This window comes from Canis lupus, chromosome 4, assembly GCF_011100685.1.
Source record: "Canis lupus familiaris isolate Mischka breed German Shepherd chromosome 4, alternate assembly UU_Cfam_GSD_1.0, whole genome shotgun sequence".
Classification (NCBI taxonomy): Eukaryota; Metazoa; Chordata; class Mammalia; order Carnivora; family Canidae; genus Canis; species Canis lupus.
Genome location: NC_049225.1, coordinates 63,252,382 through 63,275,805, shown reverse-complemented (window position 1 = coordinate 63,275,805; position 23,424 = coordinate 63,252,382). Strand labels below are relative to the sequence as shown.

General features: G+C 35.4%; 1 protein-coding gene across 1 annotated transcript in view; it reads left to right on the top strand.

Annotated features, from left to right (window-relative positions):
• The window catches only part of ITGA1 (integrin subunit alpha 1), a 168,468-nt gene that overhangs the window by 105,045 nt on the left and 39,999 nt on the right, over positions 1-23,424 (top strand). Inside the window, exons 9-14 of the mRNA XM_038535131.1 lie at positions 5,582-5,747; positions 10,105-10,178; positions 10,843-10,987; positions 16,180-16,322; positions 19,621-19,764; positions 21,041-21,298. Coding sequence (XP_038391059.1) covers positions 5,582-5,747; positions 10,105-10,178; positions 10,843-10,987; positions 16,180-16,322; positions 19,621-19,764; positions 21,041-21,298 — 930 coding nt within the window. The remainder of the gene's footprint in view (positions 1-5,581; positions 5,748-10,104; positions 10,179-10,842; positions 10,988-16,179; positions 16,323-19,620; positions 19,765-21,040; positions 21,299-23,424) is intronic.

Below are 23,424 nucleotides of genomic sequence, written 5' to 3'. Positions count from 1 at the left end.
GATGGGAGTGCAAATTCTGGAGAACAGTATGGAGGTTCCTCAAAAGTTAAAAATAGAACTACCTATGATCCAGCAATTGCACTACTAGGTATTTACCCAAAAGATACAGAAATACAGGTTCAAAGGGGTACATGCAGCATTATCAACAATAGTCAAATTATGCAGACAGCCCAAATATCCAGCAATGTCCTTTTTTATTTGGGATACAGATATGAAAAATAAAAACACCTCATTATTTCTGTCTTTTCCCTTGTTGTTAGTTCTATAAATTATCTCTTGCCTATTACTATTAATCCATTATTACTTCTCCTTACAATAATAGTTACTATAACTATTTTGATCTCTTCTGTGGTTGAGAATAATTCCATAGATCCTGGCTTCGCTCAGCAATACTGGCCACAGTTATCTCTATGGCTGGTCTTTTCAATTGCATAAGCCAATGTATGCCCAGTTTGTCCCAGACAATTGGATATCAGAAGTGCTATCATTTGTTCAGCTTCCCCCCAGAGAATATAGTCTGGCTTTCCAGGTGCCACTGAGCAGGCAATGATCTGAATAAACCATCAGCAGCATTAACAACATTAAAAATAAACTTCAGTGGAAAGCAGATACTGTATCTATCAATGAATGACTTCTTAATTTTAAGTAAAGCTTATAACACTTTTACATGATATCTAGCTACATATTCAGTATTTCTTGTCCTTAAGTCACTATGTTTCCCTTGGTTGGATCCCTAGTTGATAATTCATACTTTGCCTCCCATCTGGTCAAAAAGGGTTCTCATAATTACATTAGTTTTCCTGGAGAATCATAAAATCATGAGCTCCTTTCCTATTTTAATCAATGAATTGTCAAATTGCTCTTCAAAAATGTTATAAATAATGTATAGAAAAATTTCACTTCAGCAAGAATTTCTATTTTCCTAGTTCATATTTCTTTTCCCCAGTGAAACTTTCATTTTTTAGTTTGTGCCAAACTGGGAAATAAGGCAGTTATTTTATTTTATTTCTTCTCCTTGTACATTCACACAGAAAGGCTTTAGACATTTCTGAAGCTCCATTCATGCTTCACATGGATCAAATATACCTGAGGCTCTACCTGTATTACCACTTGGGCTCTTCCTCCTAATCCTTTTTTTTTTTTAACCTACCAATTGATCTTAAAAACCACAAAGATGTGTTTTGGGGAAGACAATGCCCCCCCCCAAAAAAAATTGACCATTGAAAAGTTAAGCACTCTGTGGTAAAACTGCAAACATGACCCATTAAACTCTCAGATTTGGTGAGGATCCTAAGCTGGTATGATTCTGTATGGTCTATACTTTGTCACTTGAGGATGCTACACACTGCCAGCAGGAGCCTGTTCTACATTCATATTCTAATCTAAAGTGATAATGGCTGGGATTATAATGACTGTGAAATATGTATCATCTACAGCATTCAAATGAAAATAAGAGAAGTTAGAAAGTATCTTAACATTTCATTCATTTGCACACAAAAAGCACCGTAGTACATGTAAATGAATTGTACACTTAACATTTGATACATCTGCCTCAAGGGAGCTTCAATTCTGAATGTCTATTCAGGTAAATATTACCAATATCAAATGCCTGGTCTTGACATATTTGTATAAAGTAAAACAGAAGTATAATTTATAAGTGTTATTTTGTATTTTTTCTCATTCATAGAAAATAATGTTTCCACAAGCACCAGATCCTTGGGTGAAGAATCAAAATACTTTCCTACATTTTTTTTATTCCGTAATACAAAATAGTTCAAGATGGATGCAAGTCACAGTACTTCCTGGGAATTTTTTCCTCTTATATTTTCTTCCAAATATATACTCTCATGTTCCATTTATATGTTTTATTTTTATTATTTAAGTACATCACTTGGGCATTTTCCCCCATTGAATTTTACCTAATTGTCTCTTGTCTGTCACACAGAGTACTAAATGTCTAATAACATTACATCACAACTAAGAACCTCAACCATGCATGGTCTAAGCATCTTTACAATTTTAATGTGAATTTTCAAATGCATCACTTTATAAGTGAAATGGAAGTTAACATGACAACATGATGGTGAATCTAGAATGTGTTCAATAGGGACTAAGGAGGAAGGATGGTGACTTTCCAGATGAGGGTGTCATATAACTTCTAGGATAAATTAGGTAAAACAATGGGGACTCAGAGGGCTTCACATGATGTAGAATTTGTGTGAATCTAAAAGAAATCCATGTGTAGCAAAATTGCTGACCGAAGAATCTAGCAGTGTGTGAGAAGAATACCAGGTATAGAGGGAGGTGTTGAGCAAGACCCCAGTGATCCTGAAACCAACACAAAGGTGTGATGGAGGCTCTAGGGGCTGGAGACTTTCTTCTACCCTTCTCCATGCTTTCTCTGGAGCATGTCCATTGAGATGTGGGAAGACCATCTTAATTGTTTTTAAGTACAAGAGACAATTGTTCCATGTCATAAGAACAAGTGACCCTTGGGTTTCCCTCCCCGTCTGAATAGTTCTCTACATTCATTTCCGTTAGTTCTCTTCCCCATCAAATAGCTAAAGTGAAAAAAGCACCAGTGGCCTCTGTTCAAATATAAACCATTTCTAATTGTTGGAATTTATTTTTCAGACAAATAGACAGGATCTGAGTTTTTGTGTTCTGGTGTAATTTTGCAAACTCCTGGTATTGACCTTCCCACCCAAATCTGGGCAAGTAGTAGAGAGTTAGGTTCAAAAATAAAAAAGCTACCGAAATAGTATACCGATTTCCTTAGAGCCAGCTCTTGTTTTCCTAAATTTCGCACTTTTTCAAAGCAGCACAAAGTTCTTCACAAACTTTAGGGCAGTTGTGTCTCATGAACACATTTTGTAGGTAGACACAGAGGTAAAGAGCAGACAAGGACCTCAATGAAGACCTGTATGTGCAGATATGTGATATTGCTCAGGACCTCTCCTAGGTATTCTGTGGGAAAGGGATGAGGGCGTGAGTCAAGCAAGGAGAAGAAACCACGAATAAATCCCCCAGCGCCTTCTCACTAGGAAGGAAAACTCCAGAACTGCCTTACTATCTGGGACACAACTCTTCTGCTCACATTAATATTTAGTGTACATTTTAATGATTCAGTTACTAATCTAAGCCCTTGTATTTTATGATACAAATAAACAAGTGTATGGCAGATCATAAACAGCAACACCTAAAACAGTAATTTTAGATTTTTTCCTAACTGTAAGTGGAAAGTTGTACCCTTCTTAATAAAACTCTCTGACATAAAAAAAAAAAAAAAATACATGCAGCTGCCTAGAACAGGCAGCTGAAGGAGAGTGGGGTTGGATATGGGTGCTCAGAAGAGAGAGGCAGGGGATCCATGGCCAGAAGACCCAGTGAGGACAGGACTGACTAGCGCCTCCCCCTTTGCCCGCCCACCCATGTGTCTGGGACCCACACAGTGCACAATGCTGAACTGTGGTTGGGAACTCTTGCAGATCTATGTTGCAACAGGACTTTGAAGGCACCATAGAGTGCCAGTTTAATGATGCCAGACAAATCTATGCATATGATTTAAAAATGGAAAATGAAGCTAGAAATTTCTGGTATCTTTGTGGTCACCAAATGTTCTGATTTTTCTTGTCCCTAGGGAGTAGGATATTATAAAATTCAAGCAATAGCACAGAGCTTGGGATCTTACCTTTATTTTTTGGATTCCAGGAGCACAGAATTGAATTAATGATCCTTAGTTCAGGAGACCCCATCATTTGTGAAAGCGTGACCCACTTTATAAGTTTCTATGTTTATTATTGTATTTGTACATGTACATGTATTTTAAGTATGCACTATAAGCATCTATGGGCCTGACCACATTCACCACCTGGTGTCCTTTACCTGATACACATCAGCCCAAATCCTATACTCATCTCTTGCTCTCCTTTTCTAATCTCTTGGTATCTATACGTATCTAAAACAAAAAAAATTCTAGGGATGCCTGGGTGGCTCAGTGGTTAACTGTCTGCCTTTGGCTCAGGGCCTGATCCTGGGGTCCTGAGATCGAGTCCCACATTAGGCTCCTTGCAGGGAGTCTGCTTCCTCCTCTGCCTATGTCTCTGCCTCTCTCTCTGTGTGTCTCTCAGGAATAAATAAATAAAATCTTTAAAAAATAAAAATTAAAAATATAGTAACACATACAGTGAAATGCAAGATTTCAATGTGAAAATTATGTACAAGGTTTAGATAATTGCATACACGCATGTAACTGACACCTCCATCAGAATATAGAACATTTCCATCACCCCCAGGAAGTTCCTGAACTTTCATTTTTCTAATACTCACTTCTGTAGTAACTAATGTTATGACTTATACCACCATAGCTTAAGTTGCCTATTCTGTTTTATGTAAATTAAATTATACAGTATTACTCTTTTGTGTTTAACTTTTCACTCAACATAACGATTACCCATGATATTTTGTGCCTTAGTAATTCATTTTTTTATTATACATTGCATGAATCTACCACAATTTGTTCCATACTTTACTGTTTGTAGACATTTGGACTCTTTCCAGTTTGGGTGCATCCATCCAGTGGGATCCTACTAGCAATAAAAACACTGAACTTCTGATACATGAGGCAACATGAATAACTCTCAGAAGTATTAGGCAAAGTGAAAGGTGTCAGACACAACAGGCTACGTGCTATATGGTTTCATAAATATAACATTCTTGAAAAAGCAAAGCCTTAAGAACAGAAAATATATCAGTGGTTGTAAGGGTTAGGAGAAGGAAGGGATTGACTACAAAGGGGCAAGAAAGAACACTGATAGAAATGTTCTACATCTTGAAGTGGTAGTAACATCTGTGTGGGTTTGTCAAAACTCAGAATTGTATATCTAAAAAGGGTGGGTTTCACCGTATATAAATTATATCTCAATAAACCTTACTTTAAAAAATAAAATAGATGTTTGAGAAAATCTGCTAAGAAATCTAAATAACTGCGGTTAACCATAATAGATAATTCCTGCCTCTCCCTTTTCTCTAAAAAGTTTTGAGCATTTGGTTTCAAACAGGAATATCCTGATTATCTGTTTTCTAGATTGCCAAATTAGATTACTATTTAGTTTAATATCTGTTTAAAAAAATGTGTAATGGGACTGGGCTCTTGGTAAGATTATCAAGAAGAACTTCCTATTCAAGATCAAGTAACTCATGCTAATTGCTTTTGCCAGCAAATGGTGGTGGCATGGGCTGGAATAATGCCAAAGACATTCAGAAACTATAACATTACTTTTGAACTGTCAGGCTTTAGAGATAGAGCTGTTCATAAAGAGGGACACAGAATGCAGGAGAAGAAACTTTCACAAACATACAAGATTGCCCTTTATATTTTCCTACACTAATTACAGTATGTAACAGTTAATATTAGGGAATCTACATAATCTGAAGATTGTTCTTCCAAGAATGTGGAAATACATAAAAATTGCATTGTATTAAGGTATTATACACTCTCCTGTTTATTGACAAAAATTCTTGAGATCCTTATTTAACACATAGAATTTAAGTATATTCTTGCCATTTTGTCATGTCTTAGATTCTTGGGAGCTATAACAGAGGAAATCTAAGCACTGAAAAATTTGTGGAAGAAATAAAATCAATTGCAAGTGAACCCACTGAGAAGCATTTCTTCAATGTCTCTGATGAATTGGCTCTAGTCACTATTGTTGAAGCTCTGGGAGAAAGAATATTTGCCTTGGAAGGTAGGACGAGTTCTTATAAGTCTGCATGTTTTCTCTACAACTTAAAGTCAATGTAATGGGTTTTTGGTATTTATTACTACTACACGGCTCATGCACTTTTAGTGTGTACAATAGCCCTTTAATGGAACAATGCCCTTTAATGTAAATCTGTCCCTGAGATGGCTATCTTACACAACACTGACTCTGTTGGCAGCTCTCTCTGTAAGGATGTAAGGACTGGGGGAAGGCAATGGTCAGTGTAGACTCACCAGAACAAAAATGTGCCCACACGATTTAGCCTTTTTCTGTGACACAGGTTTAGAAAATGGAGACATAGCTCAAGTTTTCTTTTTTAATTTGTTGTTATTATTATTATTATTATTATTATTATTATTATTTTGGGCTTCTATGGAACTGTTCTTGTTTGCAGTCACTTCGTTGTTCATTTATTTTCTTCTATTTTGCTTCTTGCCCACTTTAAAGGTCTTCATGGAACTCTGCCTCAACTCTCATGGCAGCTTCACTATATTTGTCTAAGTCATAATTCTTTTTTGTAGATTTTTTCTTCAATTTTGTAATGGTGATCGGCTACTGAGGATAGTGAGTCATGGCATTCCTTCCTCTGCCTTTGGTAGATGTCAAGTAACAAATTACTTTGAAACTAGCCCTTGCCTTGCAAAAAAATGTCTTTAGAATTGTTATGCCAGAAAAACTGAAAAGGCCTCTTTCTTCATGTTCTCTGATAACTGGAGCCTAAGAGAACATGTCTCTTTCCCTCTTTCCAGAGAGTTCTGCACTTATGCCTCATTTGAATCCAGTGGACCCTATCCTTGTGAGGACACACAGAAGGACAGTTGTTTTCACATTTAAACGTAGGAGTTTAAAAGCATCTTCTCAGTCACCGTGATATGACCTGATAATGGAAAACAGAAAGATAAAATGAGAAACAGACATAAGTAAAACAAGTACACCATTTTGACTGAGTATCAAATGATGAGGAAAATGCAGAAAAGTGATTGACAACAGAATGTTAAAATATATAGAAAGGAAAGAAATTATTTTAGAGTAGTGGCTTTTAAGCTTTATTTGACAGCGACCCATGATAATAAATATATTATGCCTCACAACTAAAGGGGAGTAAAATAGGCCATCCCAAAATATGTCACTTTGGCATATAGATTATTTTGAGCTAAAGGCAATCAAGACCCAGCAGACTCAGGAAATACTTTTACCTCTTCCTTAAATACCTAAAAGAATTTACAGAGCAGCTGGCCCAGAAAATGAGCTATAACCAACGATAACTTTTTAATCTTAAAGACCTATCTGCATGGCATAGCAAACTTCTAATTGCCAAACATCTGTTCTTATATCCTATAAACTTCCCTCCTCCCTTTGAAGCCCCCGGTCCTTATGTCGGGATGGCGTATAAGTTTCAATTGCCCCCACTTGTCCTTCAATCTCATATTTGGGGGAGGAGAGCTCTCATATGAAGTTAAATTTGTTTTAATTTCCTCCTGCTAATCTGTTTTAGGTCAGTTTACTTATTAAACCAGCCAAGGAACCTGGAAGGGAAGAAGAGAAAATTTTTTCACTTCTGTATGACCCCATAACCCTTATTATGTACAAAGCACTCTGATAATTTCTCATTTTCATTCTGTCTTCTCTTTCAATTAAAAAAATGCTGGTGGTGACTTACCTTGCTGTAAGTGACAGATTTAGTTTAGATTTGATGAGCATTTTAAGTCCATGCACACTTCCATTTCTCTCCTTCCCTTTTGCCTGGCTGCTTTTCCCCTGCACCTTTAGAACCTGAACACTTGAATTACTTATCCCTCTGGAGTCACAGCTGCTTCTGAAGAACTTAACTATCCTACATTTTGTGCACACGTCACTTTTAAGTGGCTTTGCTCTCACAGCAGCTATCCCAGTGTCATTTACTAATAGGCCAGACTGTACGCTTTGCTGGCCTCAAGGAAATATACAAAGATTTCCAAGTCATTGTGCACTCTTAATGTTTAATAATGTGATATGTTATGTCAATAGTGTGATATGATAGAAACAATCTCTAAAGACCATTTAAATGAAATGACTTAGTTACATTAGATAGTTAAGCATGATACAATACAGTTTCCATTTTAAACCTCCCCTAAGTAAACAAATAAATATAACCTTGTAGAACTTGTAGAAATGAAGCCTTTATCAGCTGTTGGGGAAAGAGGAGCCCAATTTGCCTTAAATGAAATTTTTGTGTTACTTCTAAACTAACCACACCATGAGTTACACGTTACACGTTGTTACACGTTGGAATGCCCAGACACTAAAAAGACGTCTGTGTATTTAAAAGCAAAATTATTTTTTAAATATCCTCAGATTAAAATGTCTCCTGCATCTTTACTGGTAAACTTTCAGGCCTAACCAAACTCAGTGCTTTGACTAGCCTTTTTCGGGTTTTTTTGTTTTTTTGTTTTTCTCATAATGAAAGCAGAAAGGGCTTCACTTTCTTGTTCCTTGGGAAGTGGCCACTTCTTATCAACATTTATATTTAGATGGTAAATAGGAACAATTATGAAATTCCTGCTTGCCACGGTCAGCGCCACCTAGTGACCAGAACAGGCCGTGAACTTACCCAATCAAAAGAAAAGAGTCTGTCTTCCTTTCCCAGCAAATGGGAGAAATGCTGAGATTTCTAACCAGACGCTGAGCAGTGGGGAGAGTGATTATCTCAGTACTCATGAACGGTCTGGGGAGGAGTTAACAGCAAGAAGTTTAGAGATGTACAAGGAGCTATTACCATGAGGACAATTTAGGCAGACTATCACGTAGCTCCCTAAGCAGAACCCCAGAAGATTCTAGAAATAGGCAGCAGGTCTTTGCTGCTGCGCTCTTAAAATTGGCCTTGCAAAGATAATTTTAAAAAGACACCATAGGGATCCCTGGGTGGCGCAGCGGTTTGGCGCCTGCCTTTGGCCCAGGGCGCGATCCTGGAGACCCAGGATCGAATCCCACGTCGGGCTCCCAGTGCATGGAGCCTGCTTCTCCCTCTGCCTGTGTCTCTGCCTCTCTCTCTCTCTCTCTGTGACTATCATAAATAAATAAAAATAAAAAAAAATTTAAAAAAAAAAAAAATAAATAAAAAAAATAAAAAAAAAATAAAAAGACACCATAAAGCATTGTGGATTTAAAACCTCAAAGTTAAAGTACACCTCAGTCATTTAAATTAGATGATAATTCATATGTGAGGTTAAAATGATATATTTGAATTCTTGATTGATATCCTCATTTAACCTAGTCCTAAAAGAAGGCAACCACAGATATATTTGTTAATAAATTTATAACAGTAAATAACTAGTAAATGAGTTTGATTTCACAAATTTAATTATTATCATGCCTCAATAGGCATGACTGACTCCTAAAATTATGCACTATTTTTAACTTATTTGCAAAGCCAAATAAATCAGTAACTCCCAACTGAAAGCAAATGAATCAACATTCTCTCAATCCCCTTAGGAGGTTGTGGCTTTGGGTTGGTGAATATTTTGAGAATAGCACATTTTCCATGGAATGCTCTGGATTGTCTCTGTATTTCAGTAAAGGGCCTAAAAGTGAGTATAGAATCTTGCCCATAGAAATCCTCATTAAAACTGTTCATATTCATGGAGCTCTTGGAAAGATAAAAAGACTTAATGGTTGCTATTGAACCTCATACAAACCATTGACTTTAAAAATGGGTACAGATTCTATTAAAAAAATACGATTAAAAAATTTTTTCTTAAATATGACCTAGAGACCATCCAAAAGTCTCTTCCCAATCTGTTACTGATACCTACCACCAGAAATTAGAGCAAATACAAACCCAGAATCCCTGCACCCTTTATCAAATAATGGTATTCTGAGGGGATCTATAGCTGGAAATATAGGTGAGGCTGTTAGAAACAAGAGACCTCTTTAAATCTGTGAATGAAATTTGTTTAGCCCTGGAATATAACAGGTAAGTTTAGCCCAGTGTCTGAGCAGGATTCCCATGGTGTGAAGGGAAGACAGGTGTCCAACTTCAGTACTTTCAACTTTAATTCTGTGGATCCAAAGTGCCATATCATCCATGGGCATGATGGAATATAAGATCAGAAGCATGAATGGAGATTTCTCAACTTCTCCAGCAAGGATGGGGAAGCCATCAGTCAAGAATTTAGTCATGGCCTTCTGCTAATCTTCTCTTTCCTCCACCCAGCCCTACCTAGGAATTTTGGGTTGAGAAATGTGTAGCTGAACACAACTCAAAAGAAGTTGGAAGTTCTGGTTGGTTAAAAGCCCAGACTCTAATTAGCCTGTCTTCTCCAAGTCAACCGTGTGCTAATAGGCATTTATCTTTCTGTTATAGCTACAGCTGACCAGTCAGCAGCTTCGTTTGAAATGGAAATGTCTCAGACGGGCTTCAGTGCTCATTATTCACAGGTACATTGACCAATTGGTAGAAAATGAAGTTTCTTTTTTTTTTAAGGTTTTCACTCCCAAAAGCAATGCCCAAGCATCAACATTATAAATGCAACTAGCAGTTTATGGCTTGAGCCGTTATTCTGACTGTGATGACTTTCTAATCCAAATAGGAAAATGGCATCTCACAAATTTACTAGGAAAACAACTTATTTCACACAGTTCACTATATTGTACTAATAATTGTGAATCAAACATTTTGAGGTCTGCCCAATGTAATTATACATCTGGCTAAATGAAATACTTAAAATAGTTGCTAATGGTATGGAACGTATCTTTTTCCCAATTTCAGTGTTTTCAAATATCTTGCTAGAATTCCATGTTTAAGACCTAGGATTCTTGGCACCCAGAATTAAGCAGAAAGACAAGATTAGGAAATATATCATTTGTGGTTGGTGAAAGAAAATGCATCAGAATTCATGCAAAGGAATATTGACATTTCAATGGGCTATTGTACTGTATAACTTAGGGCAAGTTACTTACTCTGCCAAGTTACTGTCGTGTTATTTTGAAAATTATATGAGTTAATATATGTAAAGCACTTTAAATAGAATTTATCATATTGTTAATGCTACATTCTTACTATTTTGTTAAACATCATTTGTTTTCTTTATTTGGTTATAAGGACTGGGTCATGCTTGGAGCAGTAGGAGCCTATGATTGGAATGGAACTGTCGTCATGCAAAAGGCTAATCAAATCATAATCCCCCACAACACAACCTTTAATGTTGAGTCTACCAAAAAGAATGAACCTCTTGCTTCTTATTTAGGTAAAGTTTGGATGTAATCGATAGAAAATTATTATGTTTTTATTTTTGGTTTTGTTTTTATTTTTAGCATTGTTTGCTTTTGTTTTTTATTTTTAGCATTATTTGCTTATATTTATATAGACTTACTTATAACCATGTAACTCACTTCCAAGAGTTAGACATTTTATGGACCCATGCAAGTTCCTAAGCAGACTTAGTTTCTGAGCAGTAATCAGAATAATAGAACATGGAGGTCACACTATCTCAAAAGGGCTCTCTAGTGCAAGAATGATTTAGGCTGATATGTGCACATTTTGAGGTCTCTTTGTGTCTGATATTCTCATTAACTTCAAGAAGAGCTTTGTACCTGGTGGACAGGAAATGATGATAAAAAAGAGAAACCTTGATTCAGCTAATATTGTCAAGATTAGACTCCCATTTTCTCTAAAATATCCTATATCATAAGTTTCTTTCTATGGGTCCTAATTTTGGAAGAGAAAATTTTAATTTGTCTTGTCATATAGCTTCTTTAATAGTTCCATTAAATCAGACAAATATTGAGGTGTAATGTCATCTTATTTTTCAAAGACTTGTCTGGAATGACAAAGTATATGTCAGGTATCACCTTATTCTCAATCTGTACCCAGCTGCCTAGGAGATAGCAGGGAACTATTCTATCACTAAATGATCCTTTAAACAATTAGGAGGGCCTAGGATGAAAAAAAAAAAAAAAAACTCAGGCTATAGTTTCCCAACTCTTTAGTCACTCAACAAATATTTGACCGATACCTATTTTACCCCAGGCATTGTTCTTGGTGCTGGGGGTGCAGTGGTAAAGAAAACAAATACCTTTCATTGTTCATATTTTACTATGTTAGCATTCCTTTACGGGATCTTTCTGTCCTGGAGGCAAGTCTTTTTTCTCTCTATTCAAGTTACTTTCTATTTTACAAGAAAGGTAAGAGGTCTTTACTAGTAGATCCACACATCTCCTGTCTTAAAACTGTAGAGGCGGCAGGACTTAAGAAAAATGAAAGGCCTGAAGGTTTTAGATAATTAAAAATATGTCTGTAATAAATAAATAAATAAATAAAAATAAAAAATAAAAATAAAAATAAAAATATGTCTGTAAGCAGCAAATATAATGTGAGTGCTCAAACCCCTTAATACAAGTTGAACTGCATTTATGGAAGCTAGTTTATTTCTTATAAAAGTCCTATTACATTCTGCTGTGGTCAAAGAGCAACTAGAGTATTCCATTATTCTAAACATCACACATTACAAAAGAAAATGCCAAACTAGGATTATCTAAAGGATACCGATCTGGAAACAATTTCTTTCTCCCCTTCCCCACCCCCTGCAAAATTTGAAGAAATTGATGGTTAGGAAACAAAATGTACACTGAATATCTTTTAAATATTTGGAGGATTATGCTATAACATAAAGAGGTTGGGCTTAAGATTCATATACATTTAAAAGAGATCTTAGCATATAGTAAACATCCAACTTTCCAAGTTAAGATATTAAGGAATAGAAGAATGATGTCATAGCTACCTATGACAGATCTGGACTAGAATCTAGATCTCTTGATTCTTACTCCAGTGTTCATTTCAAAATTAAAGACATTTACAAATTAAAGATATAGCATGAAGTCCACAAAGATGTGTGTGACATTTTAAGAAGTTCACAAATTTGGGGGCACCTGGGTTGATTAAGCATCCAACTCTTGGTTTCAGCTCAAGGTCCTGGAATTGAGTCCTAAATCAGGTTTCATGCTCAGTTCCGAGTCTGCTTCAGATTCTCCCTCCCTCTTGCTCTCCCTCTCCCTCTCAAACGACCCCATCCCTACCTTACATTCTGGTGTACACTCTAAAATAAATAAAATCTTTTTAAAAAACCTCACACATTTTGAGAACACTATAGTTCTTTTAGTATTCTGAGTTATTATGTGATAAAATTCCTTAAAACCGAATAGTTTTAAGAATCCTAAATCTATTCCCTGAAAGCTTGGATTCATGGTTGCTTAAAGCAGGCTTAGTGAATTTAAAACTTAAAGATACTACTGTGAGCAAGAAAAAACTAAGAACCTTCATTCTTAACCACAGTATTTATAACATATGATTTCTTTCCGCCCAGAAAAGGAAATTTGAGGTATATTGTCCACAATGTGCTTAAATGATTTTATATCTTAGAAATAATTTCATTAGCTTAATCACACATTAGCACATAGGATATTTTGCCAACATAAAGTTTACAGTCGAATTCTTTTAAAACAAAAAAGCACACAGAAAGAGGCCAGAGAAGAAAAATAGCTTTATACCCCAAATATTATTCCAAATCTGAAATGGGGTTTTCAAAATATCTGCTTGTGTGATTTAAAAATTAAGAAGAGTTTGAATGCGTTAGTCTGAAATCTGTGTGGACTGCAAGTTGTTAGGCTGTGGAAAGTCTTATGGAGGGAACAAAGTGAGAGGTAGATGCTGTATTAAAAAAAAAATCTCATACTAATCAGTAATTATGAGAAAGAAGTAGAAATAGAAGCTGTTGAAGCTCTCAGGGGACAGCCGCTCACCCATCTTTCCACTAGGATAATATGCATTTAGCAAGTGGTTTTGATGGTGAGAACATGTTTGAAGTCTCGTTCTCTGCCTCCTCCACCCACGGCCTGCCCCTTTCTAATCATGCCAGACATATTCAAGAGAAAAAGTAAAGATATGAGACAAATGCATGAAATCAAAGCAGAACATACCTATTTCCCATTACCTCACCAGATCGTAGCACTTTCCCCAAGGAGTAAATTATGAAAGCTGACAGGATCTATTTCTAAATCCATGCAGCAGACTATGCTATGAATTTTCCTTTCTCTTCAATTTTGTACTTTTTTTCTCTTCAGAAAGCAAGATTAAAATTGGATGTTTATAATTATTTTCCTTTCAAGAAAATTAGATGTTACATGGCCTTCTTTCTCTCTCCCTCTTCATTGTCTTTAGACACCTGAGCTTTAACCAGCAACTACCTCACGGGTAGGTACTGTCTTTCTGAAGACTTCAGTTAATAGCTGTAGTTACCAAGTTCAAATTATTGAAATTAATTAACCAAATAATGATACAACCCCAAGCCTCAAACATAATTTGAAACTTTTTTTAAAAGTTCTTTTATCAGTTGGCATTCATAGCTTTGTAAGTTAAAAAAAAATTAAAGTATACTAACACTCTTAGGCCTATCCCGTCTTAATATTTTTTAGTAGAGTGACATAAAATAAAACAGCTTTGTTTTTCAGATTCTCCTTTTTTATTTTATTTATGTATAAACATGACCTTAAAGCTTTTATTTTTTAAGCAATATTGTGGTTCGTAACATCAGCACTTGTTTAGTAAAATTTCTTGTTTGAAAAAGAATAGTTTACAATTTATTATGTGCAATTTTTTTAGAAGCTCAAAGAAAGATGAAGAAATGACAATGTGAGAAAAATATTCATGAAGGAAAAATGCCTGAGGAATTGTGTGCCTTTAGCACTTGTGAGAATCAAACATGTTTTAGTACAAAAACCTCTGCTCCTTTACAAAAATGTAAGAAAGTGAAAACTATAAACTTGTAGTAAAACACTTGGAAAAAAAATTTCAAAATAATCTTTTTCTTAGTAAGAAATACTAGTCTGTGCTATTTGGAAAAATAATCTGCCTCTGCTCCGCTGATGGGCAGATCTGGTTACTAGAACATTTCTTCCTTCTGTAGAGTTGAAATGTGCACATGGCAATTTTTATTCATTGATTGAGCTTTGTTCTCTATGGACACAAAGAATAAATTTAATTCTTCACGTAAAAATTAAGAATTATCTGACACAAAAAATGAAAGCCCAATTAAAAAGAGGAATGTCAAAGCTCACTTTTTAAATTTAAATTCCAATTAGTTAACATATAGTATATATTAGTTTCAGATGTACAGTATAGTGATTCAGCACTTCCTTACATCACCTGGTTCTCATCACAAGTGCCCTCCTTAATGCCTATCACCTGTTTCACCCATCACCCCATCTACTTCCTTTTAACCAAACAAATGCAAATTAAATTCACAGCAAAATATTATTGTTAGATTATGTTTAACATCTATTAGAACATTCACAAAGTTAAATAACAGTAATGATACCCAATGTTTGGGGGGAATTTGATGAAATTAGTCTGTCCTTTGGCTGTTCGTAGAATAAATTAGTACAAATGTTCTGGAAACAATTTGCTAGACACTGAAGGAATTGAAAATTTGATCCAGTAATTTTTCCTTGAATTTTATCACCATAAAAATCCAAAAGAAGGAAAAAAATTAAATGTTCAAGGATGTCTTTGCAGGCTTAGGTATAATAACAAAAAATTTAAAACCACCTAAAAAATCCTTCCATATTATTGGGGAATGGTCCTTTGGTAGAAACGTAATGCCCTTATGCCTTAACTTAGAGAAATAAACGTCAGCTACTTAAAATTACTACTTAAAAATCTACAGCAGCAAGGGTATCTGGGTGGCTTAGTCGATTAAGTATCTGATTCTTGATTTCAGCTCAGGTCATGATCTTAGGGTTGAGAGATCAAGCCCTGTGTGGGGCTCAATGCTAGGCATGGAGCCTGCTTAAGATTCTCTCTCTCCCTTTCCCTCTGCTCTTCCCCCTGCCTCAGGAGCAGGCTCGCACCTTAGCTTTCAAATAAATAAATAAATATATATATAGATAAATAGATAATAAATAAATAATCTAGAGCAGCAACACAGAAAAGGCTTACATTTCCTGTGATTCGAACTATATAAAATTATTTTTATCATATAAAATAATAAAATAAATTAATAATTATCAAAATTATCAGTCTTTATAATATGTCCAGATAAAGTACAATTGATTTATTACAAAGTGGTGAATTGGGATTATGAGGGATTTTTTTGTGGAGTTTTTTTTTTCCTTCTTCTGTCATCACTGTTACATCATTTTTGCCTTTAAACAATGAAAAACAGGGGTGGGGAAGTGGACAAAGCAGTCGCAATAGATAATCAGAAAGCATGCTAAAAGCTTCTACCAAGACAAACTTAAATTAATATTTTCAAAAACAAGATAAATCTATATAAAGACATAAAAAATAATTCTCACTGTCACTTAAAATGGTTCTTAATTTATTCTGTACAGATTTTAAGGGGTCAGGTAGTACATCTGACATCTGGCATCTCTCTTTTGTTAGGCTACACAGTGAACTCTGCCACTGTTTCTGGAGCTGTGCTGTACATTGCTGGACAGCCACGGTATAATCATACAGGCCAGGTTGTCATCTACAGGATGGACGATGGAGACATCAAGATTCTCCAGACGCTCAGTGGAGAACAGGTAAGCTTGAAAATTATTGTTTTAAATTAATCCATTTATACTCTCTGCAGATTTAAATGAATCATCTATTGTCCTAAACTTTGAAAGAAAAAATTCTCTCATAGTCAATATCAACTTTATTAAACAGGGCTCCATGTTAGCTTCCTTGTGGGGATGTAAAATGCCTGCATCTTTGGCCTCAGGAATATTTCAGTTACATGGAAGTGGAGATAAGATGTATAGATGATTATATAGATACAGATATACAAATATATACATAAAAAAATATCTAAAACATCAAGAGGCTTGAAAATGCCAGTGGCATATACAGTAAACTCAGAAGTTGGGAAGATTTTTTAAGCTAGAATTGGTGCCAAAAGTCTCAATACAAGATAAGATTTGTGCTAGTCTAGAAGGAAAAATAGACTGGATAGGTAGAAAAAGCAGAAGAGCCAGTTAAAAAGATAATGTGAACCCCAATTGTGTAAGGCTTCAAACGGCAAACTAAAGAAATTGGATTTTCTCCTGGTGGTCATGGGAAGTTATAACATGTAAAATCCAAACATTCTCATTAGGTGATACTGAGAAATATTGAGAAATACTAAAAAGAGTTTAAGAAATTATACATGCAATATGCAAACATAAATATATGTAAATACTTTTAAACTGAAACATCTATGCTGTTGGTTAGTATTGTGTTGCAATCATTAGGGCTTCACTACATATCCCAGCTCATCAGACTGCCCCTCTACACTCCTCCCATCACTGACTACTCCAAAAGGCGGGGAAGCATCAGCCTTCATCCCCTGCAGGTGTACTCACAGCGGCCCAACAGAACAGCTTGGGTGAGAGGAGACAGATACATTGGGCAAGTACAGAGCTGTCCTCTCTTTAACGCCCCACAGGAGCCAATACCTTTCATAACAACACCATAGATATTAGCTTCCAGGGCTCCATTAGCTTAAGGACATGCAGTAGTCAGAGTCATCCTGATAAGCTTACACTGTGTTATCTCAATCACGTATTTATAGTTCCCCACAGCCTAAATGCAGTGTCCCAATGAGACATTATTTTTACCACTCTCAATATTGCTTAGTAATATAATTGAAATCCTTTCCCCATAGATGTCCAGAGGAACAGAGTTAGAGTGAACCAAAAGTAGGAGTCTCATATATAAAAATTATCATATATATAAAATAATAAAACCTGGTGAAAGAGTTTTATTAGCCCTTTGCCCACATTTGTAATCAGAAAATGCATCAACAATTTTTAAAAGGCTATTGCTGTAGCAAGGATAAGGTGAGGAGAGCCTAAAATAATGTATCACCAATAAAAATGGAAAAGGAAGGAGTATAGTAGACATAAATACCGAGGAACTGACAAGATTGTAAAATGAAGCATTTTGTATGACATCTTAGGTCTGATATCACTCTATTAATTGTCTACAAGACAGGAAGTGAAAATTTTGTGAAAATTGCTCATGAAAGTTACAAATGATTTAAATTATGAATAATTTAAGTTTCAAGCCTGGTAATCTGGGAGAAAGGTGGCACCATTATTAGAATGTCATCAACTCCAGCAGTGTAGATATTTTTTTTAATGGTATTTGGTTTTGCATGTTTCCTGTAACAGTAAGCACAAATTCAAATGGTTATGGGTGCCAGGAAGGTAAAGTAAATAAATAAAGCTACTGCACAGAAAACAACAGGAAATGGTGGGAACCATGGCCTGGACAGCTCATGAGCCACCTAAACATTTAGTGCCCACTCAGCTCCAGATAGCTATTGTCATGGGAGCATGAAGTCCCAGGATTGCTAGATCTTACAGCATTTTATTTATGTTTGTAATTAATTCAACTTAAAAAAAAAACTTTTAAACCCTTCATAACCTATGAGGAAAGAACATTCGAAAGTCAGTGTCTAGCAGTTGTCTAAGTGTCTAGCAATGTCTAGGAATGTAGAACTGGAGCCTTGAGAGGAGGATAGAATGAAATTTGCAACTTTCAGTAATAGAAATGTTTGGAAGGATTACCCATCTAGGAGAGGAGAAGGGGGGGAAAGTTCAGGTCTTAGTTTAGGGGATGCCAAAATCTAGGGCATGGGAGGAGGAAAAGGAGCTAGCAGAGATGAAAGCAAAGAATGGCCTATGATATTATGGCAGAATCAGGAGAGCAAAATTAAAATCATGGAAGCCAAGACAGGAAGTTTCAATAAGAGAATTATCAAAAGCATCAAATATTAAACATAGGTCAATATTTGGTAAGGTTATTGCATTTAGATAATGAAGTGTTAGTCTCCTGCATTTCTCTAAAATGCATCCATATCTTTAAAAGAAAAAAAACATTGCTGCAAGGGGATGGTCTCCCTGCAATCCTTTTATATTTTTCTATCTTCCACAGATGCTAAGACAAGACTTAGCCTTTTTTTTTTTTTTTTTGTCTCTTAGCACTGATAGGTTTTTTTAATTTAAATTCAATAAGCCAACATATAGTACATCATTAGTTTCAGAGGTAGAGGTCAGTGATTTATCAGTTTGCATATAACACCCAGTGCTCATCATATCACATCCCCTCCTTAATGCTTATCACCCAGTTGCCCCAAACTCCTACCCCGCTCCTCTCCAGCAACCTTCAGTTTGTGTCCTATGACTAAGAGTCTCTTACGGTTTGTCTCCCTCTCTGATCTCTTTCCATTCTGTTTTCCCTCCCTTCCCCTATGATCCTCTGCGCTGTTTCTTACATTCCACATATGAGTAAAGGCATATGATAATTGTCTTTCTGACTGATTTATTTCACTCACATAAGACTTAGCCATTTTGTTGAGTAAACTTCGAAGTCTACAAGGTGAAATACACTGTACCAGTATTCCAAGACAAATCAATTCTTCATATTGTATTTTATTTCATATTTTCATACTATGGTATATAAACATATATTGAAGCCAACCTAGAATGCCTATTATTGTTCAATCTCATTTTATTTCCCTAAAAAAAATCATGGTGGCATTCATTATCCTTTCTGCTTTTTGAAGAAGTAAGAGATGCTAGGATGAAATCTAAAGGAAGCCATTTCTCTTACTTTCAAGCTGCAGAATCTGGGACAGCTGCTCATCCTGAAGGATGGGTCTGATTATTAGCCTCCCACAAAAGCCAATAAAGAGCTCTCAGGTAGAATCCATTTCTATATTTTATTTCTATTTCTATATCTATCTGAATCTCAATTACTCTTCTAGATTAGTATAAGTAAAAGAAATGCAGGCTTTTAGCTATCTTGAGAATTTCTGATGTTCATCAGATTATTTTGTTTTGTTTTGTACCCTAGATCGGTTCCTATTTTGGCAGTGTTTTAACAACAATTGACATTGATAAAGATTCTAACACTGACATTCTTCTGGTCGGGGCTCCCATGTACATGGGAACGGAGAAAGAGGAACAAGGAAAAGTGTATGTGTATGCTCTGAATCAGGTAATGGTACCTCTGGGCCTAGTAGAATGTTGAGAGTATCTCTTCCTTTCTTTCAATTTCAAATAAATAATGCAGTTCCAATTTGGTACTCACTTTAGAAAAAGGAGCAAAGAATCTTTCAGGACCTCTTTACCCCCACCAACTCCTCAGTTTCTAAATGAACATTTTAGAATTCTAATAAGGTAGTTCAAGCCGTTAGGCATTCTCTGCTTGGAAATGTGAAATATTTTTTTTTAGCATAAAATATAAAGATAAATATAAATCTGTTTAAAATGCTAAATAAACTCACAGGGCAGCCATTCATACCTCTGGCCTAGGGGTGTTGGGAATATTAGCAGTTAAAATGCATTAACTGTCAAAAACAGGTAAAGCTGGGAAAGCAGAGACTGAAATAGTAAACTATATGTCGGTGACACCAGACAGTTTCAGCAAACTACTACAGTCTTTGGAATACTTCATTGGGCTGGAGTGAGATTTTGTTTTCAACTCCTGACCTTAGACATCATTTATTAGGTGAAATAATTTTTGATCTTCATTAGAAGAGTTTTGGGTTTGGGGGTTGGTGTTTTGGGCAGTTTGGGGGGTTTGTTTTGTTTTGTTGTTGTTTACAGAAAAGTCAATATTCATCTGGTTAGCTTTTTAAATTCTTAGAGTCTGTCCAATTAATTGTTTTAATCCATAAGTTGCATATCTTTCTTCCTATCATTTTGTTCCCTTTTTCCCATCAATATTTTTTGGTCCTGTGCTTTTTTTCCCTTTTTTTCTAGAAAATGTGTTCCTGACCATCATTACTAATACTTTCTGTTCCTTATTGAGTTTTTTGTTTTGCTTTGTTTTGTTTTCACTCTATATAGCTTTGGGGAAAGTTTGCTTTTTGAAAAAAAGTCAATTTCCTCTTTGCCCTATAGGGGAGACTATATAGAGACTTTCCAAAGAAGCAAATTTTGGATGAAGGAAAGAGAGAGACCTGAATTGAGGATTTAAAAATTCAGTTATTCGGCTTTAAAAACATACTGTGAGTTATATACTCACTTGGTTGCATTAAAAAGAGAATCCATTAAAATCCTCAATATGTCTTCCTCCCCATACTTCTGCAATCTGTTCTTTAAAATCTTTATCTTTGCTCTCAGAAAGCACCCTTTTTAAGAAATTTTACAAACTTTACCATTGATGTACAAATGGTTTTTAATAGCACTGATTTAGCATGTACTTAAAAATTTCACTGTGCTGCAGTAATGATAGAAATCCATAAGTATCCTGTTTATCTTTCTTCCAGACAAGGTTTGAATATCAAATGAGCCTGGAACCCATTAAGCAGACTTGCTGCTCATCTCTAAAGCATAATTCATGCACAAAAGAAAACAAAAATGAGCCATGTGGGGCTCGTTTTGGAACAGCTATTGCTGCTGTGAGAGACCTCAATCTTGATGGATTTGATGACATTGTGATTGGAGCTCCCCTGGAAGATGATCATGGGGGAGCTGTGTACATTTATCACGGGAGTGGCAAGACTATAAGGAAAGAGTATGCACAAGTAAGAAGTTAAACCTACACATTCCTACCCTTAAATGATAAGTGGGTTCAATGCTAGGCTTGCTTCTTGTCTTACTTCATGAATTAATTGATTTTTTTCCTCTATCTCTCTTGGGAAACTAGATTTAATTCTCTTTTAAGTTTTCTTTACAGAAGCATTATTTTGTATTTTATCCTTTTATCTAGTTTCTTTTTTCTGTTATTTGCCATGTCATCATGATCTGAGCTCTCAGAATAGTAAAAAAACAAAAACAAAAAAAACAAAAAAACACTTTTTAACAATGTTATCTGACCTTGCATTGTGGCTGGTGCTAAACAGAGGATACCTGTTTCTGAATAAGAGAACAATAACAGTACGATTTAGTCAATAAAGAATATGAGATTATTGTTTTTATATTCAATATCCACGTTGTTATAATGAAGTTGCATTACATTTATATTTATGAATTAAATTGGTATATTTTTGTCAAATGAATTTGGGTTCCTGAGGTTTATAATTCTTTCACAACTAACCCCTCTTGGAAAAAAAATCTGAATAACTAAGCTTAACCTGCAGGGGATTTCTGTTGTTGTTTAACATTTATTGTCAGTTAATGTTTCTAAACCATAAATGTAATTTTTTCCTACATGAGAAAAATATCTATCCGTTCACAAAAGTGTTTAATGTACCATAAAAGTAGGAGAGTTTAAAGGAATTCTTCTAATGTAATTGTCTGTTTTTAAGTAACCATAAGTAGTTAGGCATTGAACTACTTATATAACATGAAAAGAAAGAGTACCAATTATTTCTTTTTATATTTGACTTCTTTTTGTACTGTGGTCAACAGAATTCTCAAAATCCATTCATGTATTGTGAAATCATGCTTAATTTTTCATAAAGTCATAATGACATTAGTGAAACAATAAAGTAAAGGACATATTTCAGTAACAGCACTTCCATCCATTTAGTAAATTATTTGTTTTCAAATAATTCAAAAATCTTCATGGCATTGCTTAACTGAAAACAGGCAATATTTACCATGGGAGTGTGATGGAATCAAGAATTGAAGGGAAGAGTTTCTTTTCTTTTTTTTTAAGATTTTATTTATTTATTCATGAGCGACACAGAGAGAGAGAGAGAGAGAGAGGCAGAGACACACAGGCAGAGGGAGAAACAGGCTCCATGCAGGGAGCCCGACGTGGGACTCGATCCTGGTCTCCAGGATCACGCCCTGGGACAAAGGCGGCACTAAACCACTGAGCCACCTAGGCTGCCCAAGGGAAGAGTTTCTTTCTTATGTTCTATCACTTTATTCCTTCACTATTAATCCTGATGATTTAGTGAAACGGCATTTTCACTGTAGAAAAAAGAGAATATTTAAATCATTAATAATAAAATAGATTGTCTTAAGAAATGTTTATGCATGGAAAATGTTTCCATTTGATTGCCTTGTTTGGCTTCTTAATTTATAGTTTTTAAGTGAAGAACAGGAGGATTAGAAGACCCCAAGTTTAGGGAAGGTCTGTCAGTCCCATCTCCTTGCCATCAGGTCCTATTAAAATATTACCAGCTGGAACCAAAGCCAAATCAGGAAGTATGAATATTAAACACATTATGTTTGGGTATATGCGCAAATCAGTCTTGGAGAACTCCACATTCATTCTTGCCTTTTGAGTTTAGAGTGCCCTTGACTTTTAGCAAAGATCATATACTGGAAAATGTATTTGGTGGAATGTTCTATTTATAACCAGCCATCAAATTCAGTGAGCCCCCAACTGACCCCTAGGACAAACTTCCACTCCCTCTCTTGCTTGTCTGATGTGTTTTCAAGGTTCCAGCATCTTTAAATATCTTGGTATTATGGGATTGAGTGGGAACCAGAAAGGAGAGCCAATTACTCACAATGTTTTCCTTGAGCATTAGACAAGATGACGTTATAAAATTTTTTTCCCTCTCTCTGGTGTCAGTAACCCTGAAATTATTTTGTCTGTACTATAAAAAGAATAAGCTTTGGTAACATCTGAGTAATTCATCTTGTCACCACATGAGGGGCTTCTTAGGCAGATTTCCAAAATATCTTTAATTCTAATTTTGTGTTAACCAATCCAAGTTCTCAGATTTATTTAAAACTGTTTTTGAAGAGACAC